Source organism: Mytilus edulis, chromosome 14 (genome assembly GCF_963676685.1).
Source record: "Mytilus edulis chromosome 14, xbMytEdul2.2, whole genome shotgun sequence".
Classification (NCBI taxonomy): Eukaryota; Metazoa; Mollusca; class Bivalvia; order Mytilida; family Mytilidae; genus Mytilus; species Mytilus edulis.
Window position 1 is genome coordinate 57,487,916 of NC_092357.1, and position 13,837 is coordinate 57,501,752.

General features: G+C 32.6%; 1 protein-coding gene across 1 annotated transcript; it reads right to left on the minus strand.

Moving 5' to 3' along the window:
* Positions 1–7,668: 7,668 nt before the first annotated feature.
* LOC139502724 (uncharacterized) lies at positions 7,669–11,514 on the minus strand. Its single transcript, XM_071292291.1, has 2 exons — positions 9,166–11,514; positions 7,669–7,815 (listed from the first exon to the last, which is right to left on the minus strand). Exon 1 carries the CDS (start codon positions 10,815–10,817, stop codon positions 9,654–9,656), a length of 1,164 nt encoding a protein of 387 aa, XP_071148392.1. The 5' UTR covers positions 10,818–11,514; the 3' UTR covers positions 7,669–7,815; positions 9,166–9,653.
* Positions 11,515–13,837: the final 2,323 nt, after the last annotated feature.

The window sequence follows — 13,837 nt, forward strand, 5'->3', positions numbered from 1 at the left end:
AGGACTGAAAGGTTGCTGTAGTCCATTCCATTATTCAAAATAATCTTTTTCTTCATGTTCCAGCCTATTTCGATATTAAGGTCCTGCGTTGCGGAACATGTTGACCATATACACTTTGTTCCTCTCGTAATACGCTTTCGAATGAGGTATAAGGTTTATCTATAATTAGGGGCTAAAAGGTCGTAGAATTCCATTCCATTATTCAAAATATCCGTTTCATTATTCAAAATTGGCCATTTCTCAATGTTCAGGCGTATTTCGATATTTAAGTCCTTCTTTACTCCTCTAATATGCGTTGCAGAACATATTGACTATATACCTTTTATCCCTCTCTTAATAAGCTTTCGATCGAGATATAATATATATCTGTAATTAGGGACTGAAGGGTCCTGCCAGTTCATTTTATTATTCAAAATATCAATTTCATTATTTAAAATTGGCTATTTCTCAATGTTGAGGCGTATTTCGATATTTAAGTCCTTCGTTACACCTCTAATATGCGTTGCGAAACATATTGACAATTACAGATATATATTATACCTTGATCGAGATATAATATATATCTGTAATTAGGGGTTCCTCTCTTGATAAACTTCTAACGAGGTATACTATATATTTGTAATTAGGGGCTGAAGGGTCATAGCAGTCAATTCCATTATTCAAAATATCCATTTCATTATTGAAAATTGGCTATTTCTCAATGTTCACGCGTATTTTGATATTTAAGTCCTTTCTTACTCCTCTAATATGCGTTGCGGAACATATTGACTATATACCTTTTGTTCCTCTCTAGATAAGCTTTCGATTGAGGTATAATATTTATCTGTAATTAGGGGCTAAAGGGTCGTAGCAGTGTATTCCATTATTCAAAATATCCATTTAATTATTCAAAATTGGCTATTTCTCAATGTTCACTTGTATTTCGATATTTAGGTCCTTCGTTACACCTCTAATATGCGTTGCGAAACATATTGACAATTACAGATATATATTATACCTCGATCGAGATATAATATATATCTGTAATTAGGGGTTCCTCTCTTGATAAACTTCTAACGAGGTATACTATATATTTGTAATTAGGGGCTGAAGGGTCATAGCAGTCAATTCCATTATTCAAAATATCCATTTCATTATTGAAAATTGGCTATTTCTCAATGTTCACGCGTATTTTGATATTTAAGTCCTTTCTTACTCCTCTAATATGCGTTGCGGAACATATTGACTATATACCTTTTGTTCCTCTCTAGATAAGCTTTCGATTGAGGTATAATATATATCTGTAATTAGGGGCTAAAGGGTCATAGCAGTCCATTCAATTATTCAAAACATCAAAAACTGTCTGTAATGTGTAATGACACATTAAATGTATCCATTAATGGCCAAAAGATTAATGAAAGTCACTGTGAAAAAGTCCTGGGTATTTTTGTTGACAAAACTCTTTCTTGGTATGATCAAATTAATCATATAATCAAAAAAGTTAATTCTTCATTAGCTTTATTAAAAAGAATCAAGAAATACTTGAATCACAATGCACGGATTCTATTTTATAATGCGTATATTCTTCCCCATTTGGATTTCTGTTGTTCAGTATGGGGAAACTGTAACAAGTTTTTAGTTGACAGTTTACTAAAATTGCAAAAACGGGCAGCTAGAATTATTTTAAACGAACACGATATTCGTAAACCATCTATTGAACTATTTAAGGAATCTGGAATTATTCCTGTTGCTAAGAGAATATTTTACCACAAATCATTATTAATGTATAAATCAAAACACCAACTGGCACCAAAATATTTATCCAATCTTATTGTGCCTACAAGTAGTAAACAATCGTACAATACTCGACTTTCATCATCGGATAATTTTATTGTCCCTAAATCAAATACAGAATTATACAAATCAAGTTTTTCTTTTAGTGGTCCAAAAGTGTGGAATTCACTGTCCAGTGAAATTAAAAAATCAAAAAGTATATCTGCATTCAAAAACTCTTACAAGTCATTTTATTTTTAAAAGTGTTGAATTTATAAGTTAAGCCACAATGTATACCATAGTTGTTTTTGTTGTTGTTGTTATATTACTCTATATACGTCTATTGTTTACATGTGTGTAATAGTAGATTAATTATTTTTTATTCATATTGTTAACATTGTATGTAGAGAGCCTTATTGAAAATTGGTTAAATCCAAATGAGTTACTCTCTTTAAATAAAGATATTATTATTATTATTATTATTATTACATCCATTTCATTATTCAAAATTGGCTATTTCTCAATGTTCACGCGTATTTTGATATTTAAGTCCTTTCTTACTCCTCTAATATGCGTTGCGGAACATATTGACTATATACCTTTTGTTCCTCTCTAGATAAGCTTTCGATTGAGGTATAATATTTATCTGTAATTAGGGGCTAAAGGGTCGTAGCAGTGCATTCCATTATTCAAAATATCCATTTAATTATTCAAAATTGGCTATTTCTCAATGTTCACGCGTATTTCGATATTTAAGTCCTTCGTTACTCCTCTTATATGCGTTGCTGAACATATTGGCTATATACCTTTTGTTCCTCTCTTGATAAGCTTTCGATTGAGGTATAATATATATTTGTTATTAGGGGCTGAATTGTTCTGCCAGTCCTTCAATTATTCAAAATATCCATTTCATTATTCAAAATTGGCTATTTCTCAATGTTCAGGCGTATTTCGATATTTAAGTGCTTTGTGTCTCCTCTAATATGCGTTGCAGAACATATTGACTTTATACCTTTTGTTCCTCATTTAATAAGCTTTCGATCGAGACATAATATATATCTGTTATAGGGGCTGAAGGGTCCTACCAGTCCATTACATTATTCAAAATATCCATTTCATTATTCAAAATTGGTTATTTTTCAATGTACACGCGTATTTCGGTATTTAAGTCCTTCGTTACTCCTCCAATATGCGTTGCAGATCACATTGACTATATACCTTTTGTTCCTCGCTTGATAAGCTTTCGATTGAGGTATAATATATATATCTGTTATTAGGGGCTGAAGGGTAATAGCAGTCCATTCCATTATTCAAAATATCCATTTCATTATTCAAAGTTGGCTATATCCTCATTTTTACGTATATTGTGGTATTTAGGTCCTCCGTAAACCCTCTTATGGTCATTACGAATCCGGAGATAGCTATAGTGTCACAGTCAATTTTTTTTTATATTTATTTCACTATTCACCGCTTCAATTTGAAATTATTCATTTTTTAATATTGAATAGTGAATAATGAACTATTTCATTTTTCATTATTGAATAATGAATAATGAACTATAAATAATAGACGTACTTCAGCACGGTTTGTATATGTCGTATTCAAATTGTATACATCTGGTTTTAAAGGTGTAATAGGACTGTGTTCAAGCCTTCAGGGTTGGATCCAGGATTTCAGATTAGGTGGGCGCAAAGTAGTTATTTGCCGAGATATCTGTAATGACATTTTTTCAGGTAAAATCATTGAAATATTCTTCTAAAGAGGTGCAATGTAGGTATTTCAAACTATTGTGAGATTAAATTAGCGAAAAATTAAAGTTTTAAGCTGGAACTGCTTAAATCTACCCTGACAACAATCTACAACCACTAGTGACTTACTGACGGATGGACGGACAGAGGCGTAACAATATATTCCTGTTCCGCGAAGAACCTCCGAGTTAAGATGGCAAGTTCTCATACAAATTAGAAAAATCTACAACAATCTCACAACACACCTTCGCACTTAGAGATTTATATTGCATACATATGAGTTTATAAAGCTGCAGCCCAAAAAGCAGAAGATGAAGATCACGCGAAAAATTTATTTTAATTCTGTGTTTCTAAGCAAACAAATTTACAATCAAGACACTATCACTTTTTGAAAAATGATCTATATAGCAATTGCAGGTAATAAATATCTCAACCAAATCTTCAAAGACATGGTGCTGGTAGTTCTGACATGCATAAAGAAATACAGAAACGTCACCGAAAAAAATAACCCTTGTTTGCAGATCCTCAATGCGTCTAGCCCAATTGTACATGGTTTCAATAATTTGACATTACCTTGAGAAATGTGAAGAGTTGACGGATAGACGAGCGAACGTGTTGAACAAACCACTAAAATCAGAATGAGATGCATTTACGAAGTTATATTTATTTTCTAGGGATATTTTGGAACTTACATTATCAAAGAAATTGATTATAAAAACTGCAAATACAATGTAACAATTGTTTGTACTTTAACTGCTAAAATCCTATTCTATTTTTCAACAAATTCTGAGCTCCGCGTGTGACACATTCCTTTGAAGTCTATAACATTTTTAGAACTTTAATAAATCGTAGGTCAGTTGATTAGTAATCACGTTGATTTGTTTAACTGACTGTTTTTTATACTTTGAATGTGGAAAAAGGTGGAATGGTCTCTTCTGATACTCAAATAAGTTGAAGACAGCGCATGCCTTGCAAATTTTAGAGGGGCTCTAGCCCGCCACGCCCTATCCTAAGTCCGCTCTTGACCTTAGATTGTGTATACATCTTAAATTCTGTCAAGCGGATGGTATTTTTATCTAATGTATAATTTGATATTTGAACTAAATACTTTATTTTCTTTGAAAGGACGGCAAATAAATATTCTAAAATTATCAAGTTGCCATACAGTTGAAAACAAGTTGCCATACAGTAGATTTGTCAACACGAGCAAGTTGCCGTACCCTAGACTTTACTTTATATGGTCTATATTCTGTAAAAGGCATCTTTTTGACAAAAGACTTCAGTAAATATGATGCCACACTATGATAATCTAAAAACGTGTCTGGAAAAATAATGAAAAACAGTTCAATATTTTGAGAATGGGGCGACAGAGGACGATCGACCTCGAAATTTTTCGGTACTAAGTGGCAAGTATAACACAAAAACTTGTCTTAATTTTGCACTTATCGGCTTAATAATTTAAAGAATTATATATTATCAGAAAATCATTTATTTAGCGGCACCCTCATCAATTTAGACGAAATGCTTTAAATTGAATGAATTCTTAACTTGTTTACTTCTTTTTATATTTCTCTCCGCTTCGTTAGTACCCAATTTCCGGTGGCGATGATACACAGTGGCATTGGTCGACTTTGTTTTCTGGTTCTAGTTCTCGTTTCTGTTTATGTTTTGTACAGATGATGATGAAGAATGGGTACAGTATATCTGACTTTATAACAATTGCAGTTTGGTATAAAAGAAAAGCTCTATCGGAAATAAGCCCTTGGGGAAAGCAGTTTGATATGGGAATAAGTATGACAAGTACGTATATTCCCGACAAATAATGACAATTACCAAACTCGTTCATTGCGTGTACATGAATGTATATATATTGTATAACCATTACATCTGTTTATATAATTCACCTTTTGTATTTATTGGCACGTGCATTGTGAGTTAAATTTAATTTGAATAACTAAATAAATAAATAAAGTTTGAAGAATACATGACAAATTATTGCACATAAAGTAATTTTTGGTAATTTTAATATTTAGGCTTTTTCTTGTAAACGAGTCCGGCTAAAAAAAAGACAGATAATACAAAACTGTATGTATGGCATTATTAGTAATAACACATACGGGCCCCGCTTGTAAAAACTGTGTGATAGTGGTTTTAGTTCGTAGCACAAGTCTACGTTCGGTATTCAGGGACTGTTTTGCACCGGGAACGGTGAAATCGATGAAATCCAAAAACATGTGGTTTTAAAAACTAAGAACACATATAGGAATTAGTCCTGCAATTAGCCAAATATTGTACAATACAGTATTTGACTTATTTTTACCTATAATGGTTTACTTTTACAAATTGTGAATTTGATGGAGAGTTGTCTCATTGGCACTCATACCGCACCTTCGTATATCTATCTATACATGTATACTGTTACTTCACTTCCATATCGAGAAAACGGCAGAGTGAATATTTTGTGTACTAGTACATGTATGACAAATGGTTCGATGACATACTTATCAGCCTTTGGTAGTTGTCCGTGTACATGTATAATGCATGTTATAATCTTCAAAATATCTTTCTTTAGATTTCATGCATCAAATACAAAGGAGTATACATGTTTGAAAATTTAGGTAAAGTAGTGTTTTAGTTCAATTAAGAACGGTAAAACACTTGTATGATTGAAGGTTTCAAAGTAAATTGTAGACCCCAACCCCCAACACAGAATGGTTCACATTTTGAGTTAAGCTGCTCTATAATTTGATATAATTTGTTTCATAAGTAGTACACTGCACTGTGAGTTTTGTTTTAGATAATCCTGCGCGATTTTATTATTTAAAATAAATGCTATTTGAAATAAATAAGATCAGTTCATTTGTATTCGCTACACGGTAAACGTTAAAAAGTCAAAGGTAAAATGTCACGGGAAAATAAGTCACAGGATAAAAGTCACGATATATGTTTAGGTAAAATTATTTATTCGAACTTGAAGAACATTTTACTATTTATGGAAATAAAACATGCAATAAAAAATACCCTTTGTTAGTCTTGTATTTGTTTTGTATTTTAATTCATATATGTTTTTCCGCATTTTTGTTAAAGTGCCAGTCAAATACTAATGTGCGGGATTTTTTTGCTGTTTTGAATACCCGTTGATGGCCCTGGGTGATTTTCTGCTCTGTAGTTGGGTTGTTATCTCTTTGACACATTCCCCATTTCCATTCTCAATTTTATCATTTCCATACAAAATATATATTGGGATTTTTTTCCATATGATTATTTCAAACAAAATATATATTGTTACTTTTTTCCTGTGACTTTTTACCTATGACCTTTCTTCTTGTGCTTTTTTTTCCCAAGATTTTTTTCTGTGACTGTTTTTTCCTGTGATTTTTTTCCCTACATTCCCAGTGGCGGATCCAGCTATTTTAAAAAGGGGGGTCCAACTATATGCTCCCATTCTAATGCATTGATCGACCAAGAAACAGGGGGGTCAACCCATGGACCCCCCTGGATCCGCCACTGATTCCACTACACATAAGGAGAATAGATTGGTGTGCCTCTCTTTTTGTTCCGTTACCAATGTTACCAATGTTCGAAAATAAAAAAATACATTTTCCAACAATGCACATATATATTGTTTATGTTATTCCAACACTTACTTTTTTCTTATTCTTTTAATTGTGTGGCTATTTAATGACCTTTTTTTATTCAAAAGTACGTTTGAATTTCTACATAGTACTTAATAAATGTTTTGTGTTAAACGTCAAAGCAATTTACAAAGCAAACAAATAAAAAAGGGTATCTAGAGGACATATTATATATTTTTCGTCCGGCAGCATGTATAAACAACAGTTATCGTAAATTATATAAAAGTAAATAAGTATATAAAATCTTTTGGTATAGTTTTTTGAAATATACAATATTGTAAGAACCTTAAATTGCACATACTAAGGTATAATAGATTCAGATTCATCATTTTATTGAATATAAAACATATATGGCATATATTAAAACTGACAGTCAAACATCGACAGCTTAAATACTAATAGTTTACGTATACACAAATTTTAATTCTTTCTTAATTTTTAGCCCTAAGGCAGCTTATTATAGTTTATATTCTAATTCGCCAGCTCAAACGAATATAAATTATTTAATAAATAAAACAACACATATATAGGATAAGTGTGCCTACAGCTGTAGCAGCCTTTAATATTAACTTTACATTCAATATAATTCTCAAACTAAAGTCCTTCACTATAATTCAGGCATACTACCAATCCAATCATACAATAGCACAGTAATATACAGTTACACAATCAAAAACCATCTACAAAAGAGGGAAAATTCATATTAATATAATGTAATATATGATGCATATACTCCCATTATCGATAACCATCTCATAAAAGGGTGGGTGGGTGGGTAAACATAATAACGAATGCTGCTACTTTGAACTATAGGCAAACTTCGAATAACTTTATTTTCTCAAACTAACCCCTTAAGTAATACTTAATCATGCTTTTCACGAAAATCATGAGGGCATATACCCGTAAAACCGGCACTACAAGTATATGCCATCCAATCAAACTGAACGTAAACACACACCATGTGCTAGATATAAACACACACACGTGTTTATAGTAAACAATCACTTGACCGTTACAACGTCATGTGACCAATAACTTTAATAAATATATTTATATTCTAATTCGCCAGCTCAGACGAATATAAATTATTTAATAAATAAAACAACACATATATAGGATAAGTGTGCCTACAGCTGTAGCAGCCTTTCGAAAGACAAAGAAAGCCAAGTAGATCTGAACAGAGAATAATACACATATATATAGTATATTTATAATAGTATAGTATATCTACCATGCTTCTTGAATAATCTATCATGAATGCCAGCTGATGCAGCTGAAGTAGTTCCACCTAATCTCAAGCTATGTAATCCAAATTCGAACTCGTCTAAGCCGATAGATTCAAGAGCTGATAATATAATTTCTCTTACTCTAGTATATGATAAAGGTTTAAGACCTCTCACTGAGTCAGTCTCAGGTTATAAGACTTAGATTTTTTACATCAATACATGGATCTAAATATATAATTTGAAGATGATGTGTCAATATTGGATAATAATTAACATTTCTCCCAACATACTAACAGGACATGTTTGTGTATCTGTTCTAGCAATTAAAACCTGTGTGCCTTCTCTATAATGATCGGTTTTGCTTTTCTGCATGAGCAAAGATACATGTCTATCAGAAATTTTTAAAACAGTCCTTTTTTTTTTTTTTTTTTTTTTTAGAAAATCTTAGAAACCCTGCATAGCTAATAAGACACATGCAACAAATTCTAATTTCTATATGATTGTTACATTCTTAACCATATTTAATAACAATTTTCTTTAAAATATCTGGCGTAATTGGTTCTTTTATATTTACAATAACATGTACAATGTCTGTATGAGCTCCTTCTTTAACCGATATACACAACTGTGAATAACACGGATTGGGATAGCCAGCTAGTTTATGAGCCCAGCTTATGGAATAGTATGCTTCTTCAACCTTAGCATATGAATTAAATGTCTTTGATAGTTGTTTTAAGTACAATGAAACATAAAAATCTGAAGCTTGTAAAGGTTTAACATAATAATAATTATTACATCACTTACAGAAATTGTTAAATTCATATGATTATTTTCTTTCGGTGTTCTCGGCCTTCGAACACAGACAGAACTCAGGTAGGCAATAAGATAAAGATGACAAATCTTGGTCGACTGGCTTAGGCAAGGATTTCCATACTCCACATGAAAAAATATCTGAAAATGCATATGAAATAGAAATATAATCTACTATACTTTACTACTAGCTTACAATATATTCAAATGACCTTGCCATATTTATTTTCTACACTGGCCATGTCAGAGAGACCTTGCCTATTAAATTTGGCCTTGTCATCAACATAAGACCTTGCCACTATATTGGCCTTGTCTTTACTATGCGACCTTGCTCAACAGCCTTGTCGTAAATTCTTACGTGTACTCAGCGTTCAATCTTATAGCTAAAACACTAGAAACGAATTCAGAAGATCCCAACAAGGACTTATTATTCATACCATGAATAAAAATGTTCTGATTTGGTTGAAACTCTAAAACATCAATTACATATGGTTGCAAATGCAAACCTCTTTTAAAAATCTTGTCCAAAATGACGAGGAAGGCCACTTAGGAACTATCAAAGTGCCTCTAGCTTTGCATAAAATCAGATGTCTTATTGCTCTACAAACAACAGAAATTGGAGGAACAATCCAATTAACTTCATTATTCCAATTTTGCGTCAACGCATCAACTGCTTCAACACCTGGATTCCAGAATTTAGAATTAAACCTTGGTAATTTTTTATTTAAATTACTTGCAAACCTGTCCACAGTATGCGGACCCCACATATCATCTACAAATCTAAAAAATGCTATGCTTGTTCCCCAGTCTTCTATATCAATCATTTTTGAAATATAATCAGCTTTAGTATTTTCAGATCTCGGGATCCAAACAACATCTAACGTTATATTCAATTCAGAACACAACTTAAAAATATTAATAGCTATCTCTTGTAAATGTACTTTTGTACTTCCTTTCTGAACAATGAAAACACAGTTATTATTATCTGTATGCCATTTAACACATTTATTTCTTAAACGATTTATAAACGACATCAAAGCCAACAAAATAGCTTGAAGTTCTCTCCATGTAGAACTCTGTAAGGACTCTTGTAAAGTCCACATCTGATGAAAAATATTAGAGTCGATATCTATCGAGTAAGCACCAGCAGCTACATTACTAGCATCAGAATATACAACCACGTGAGGAAAAGAATAACCTGCTAAATGTTTTCTGTTCAATCTTTGAATGTTATTCAGCCAAAATGTGAGCTCATTGAATACACAATCAGGACATTCCAATATTAACTTTAAATCCCACTTTACTCTGTTTTCAATAGCCCAGTGTAAGTAACGGGTCATTAAACTAGTTATGTTACCCATGACTGGACACATAGAAATTACCTTTCCCGTTACCTGAGCCAATTTACGTGCTGTGAAATTAGGAAAGTTATTTAAAACATCAACCAATGATGTAAGGGTATTTTTAATCCGTCTATCTGATATACTAATTGAAAATTCAGACGAATTCCAAACTAAACCCAGCCACTCTAAACATTGGACTGGTTCAAAAATAGATTTGTCCATGTTAATTAAAAACCCTGCTTCTAACAAAGACGCTTTCACAAAAGATGAACATTCGGAAGCTTCTTGTTTATTTTTACCCATTCCAAGTCCATCATCTAAGTAAAGTACAATATCTACGCCATTTTCCCGCCAATATTTTACGATTGGACGTAAACATTTAGTGAATAGATATGGAGCAGATGATAGACCAAAGGCTAACACTGTAAAACAGTAAAATTTATTGTTCCAGCAAAATCCTAAATATGTTTGTTGTTAAGTACATACGTCATAATGAAAATAACCAGACTTAAGATCAAACTTAAATTGATAGCAATCTTTTGTGAAATAGTTTAAAGCCACTTTCCAGTCTTCAAATTTTATTCTTTCTTTTTTAATAAAAACATTCAGTTCACTTAGATCCAAAATCAGACGTTTTTTGCCCGAACTTTGAACCGCAACACTAAGCGGGTTTACAACAAATGGTTGAAATGGAGTTTCAATAACACATCCGATATCAAGTAAATCTGAAATTGCTTCATTTACAAATTTAGAATGGACATAAGCAGATTTGTTATTCTTAAATGACATAGATGTAGGAGTCTGCAAAAAAAAGGAATAACGTAACCATGTTTGATAGTATTTATAACAAATTCATTTGCACCTATATGTTTCCAAAATTGTATATGCTTGCGAAAGCTATATTTTACCCCTTTTGCAACAGATGAAATATCAATATTGTCAAAATATTTTGCATGTGACAGAAACAGTTCAAACTGTTCGTAAAGATTGCTTTCATCTAAAAAAGTAGTATAACTATACTTATCATTAACTATGTTGCCTTGATGTCCCTGGGACAGCTGATTTTGAACTGAAAAGAGGGGAACTGAGTTCGCCAGTGACCAAGCTGGTTGCAGTTGAAACTGATGTCGTGAGATGATGATTCCCTTCGTCTGCTGGTCCGAAAGGGCGGCTGTTGGTTGTTTTCCTAACGTAATGTTGGTTTGGCATTGTAGCAGGAGAAGCAGAAACAGTAGCTGCAGCGGTTCTATAAGGATAAGGTCTTTTCTTTTCCTGGATACTCATAATGGCACGGCATTCTGCAGAACGAATGCGCTTAACTGAAACTTCCGGCTTGAGTTTGGTTGCAAATTTAAAGTTCTCATTGCCAACGGCCAAGTCTTTATAAAGAGTATAGAACTTCCCGTCAAGATAGGTTTTAAACAGCGAGAATGTATCCACCAGGTCTTTATTACCAGTAACATGTGCAGAACTACCATCAGGCGATGAATGAAGTTTCTCGGTGTCAGACATACCATAATAACGAATGCTGCTACTTTGAACTATAGGCAAACTTCGAATAACTTTATTTTCTCAAACTAACCCCTTAAGTAATACTTAATCATGCTTTTCACGAAAATCATGAGGGCATATACCCGTAAAACCGGCACTACAAGTATATGCCATCCAATCAAATTGAACGTAAACACACACCATGTGCTAGATATAAACACACACACGTGTTTATAGTAAACAATCACTTGACCGTTACAACGTCATGTGACCAATAACTTTAATAAATATATGTATATTGTAAAATAGGGAGAGATCTGTTTGCGCCAAAAATGCGTCCTTTTGCGCCACAATTTTTTTTCTCCAATGCTACTTTCTGTACCTGTTTTAAAATTACATGGTATCATTTGCGCCAAAAATAAAACAAACAATTGCGCCAATAAGAAGAAATTTGACTTCTCTCTTCCTTTATTCGGACTTGGAACCGGCAGTTTACACGGGACTAAATGTTGCTGCATTGGTACTTCCCAATTTAATGTATGTAGTAGCTTGTAACTTCACTTTATTGTCAAAAAAAATAAGAAAAGCCGTGGTGTAGTGGTTAGTGCATTGGCCTACTAACACAAAGGTTCAAGGTTCGATTCCCGTTCGGGATGAAAATTTCAGGGACTGAATGTTCGGCTCTCCCTTGACACCATTTGCGAGTATGATTTTTAGGAAACGACGACAATTCGTCGGAAGGGGACGATAAGTGGCTGACACGTGTTAAAAGAGAGCCATATCTCTTGCACATTAAAGACACCCTTGTAGATTTCGACAAAGAGCAGGCTAATGCCGCTACAAGGCAGCACTCGCACCCGCAAAGTGGAAATGGATTAATACAAGTTGAAAAACATGTTTCCCAATCCACTATTTATAAATATGTTTAAACTAAAAAAAAACAACATTGAAAAAAAATGCAATGCATAAAACAGTTCATAATTAAAAACCAATTGTTCAGAGAACAATTGAAGGTCTTTCCATCAAAACAATGTATTTTGATATGAAAAGTTGTGAAACTAAGTTTAAAATGTCATTTCAATCGTCAAATGATAGCTCCTAGTAAGCTGATTCCAAAAATATATTGTTTCCATACATTTTTTTTAAATAAGGGAGATAATTTGTTACTTCCGGTTTGAAAAATGTTACTTCCGATTATATTTGAATATTTACTTGACACTGATTCCAAAAATATCTGGTTCTATATACTTTTATATTAAAAAGTACAAAAAAAATAGCTATTTCCGGTTTACAAAAGGTCACTTCCGGTTGTTTTTCACAAGGTTAAATGGTTTGATATCTTTTTCTAAAAGTTGTATTTCTTTATCATGTATACATATAGAATAAAAGCAAAGGTCAAAATCTAGAACGTCAAATTAAGCTATGACCTTGAGATCAGTTTCAAGGTCATAAACCAAGGACCTCAAATCAAAAGACCATAGGTCTTTATTATATTTAGTTAATGAGTTATATCACCAAACGCGTATTTTCAAATACAAGAGGGGAGAAAACTCCCTTTTACATTCAACCTACGCTTGCAATCAAAATTTACATCTTACGACATGTCGCAACTAACAATTTAGTAAAAATAATTTGTTGATATCTTATACAGTCCTTGGATATAAGTGAAAATAAGCCAAATTCAAATAATAGAATATGACCTTGACCTTTGACCTTGACCTAATTTTCATTTTTTGGGACCAAGGACCTCAAATCAAAAGATCCTAGGTCTCTATCACTTATGATTTATAAGATAGAAATTCATATCACTTATATCAGATGCATAAGGGGAA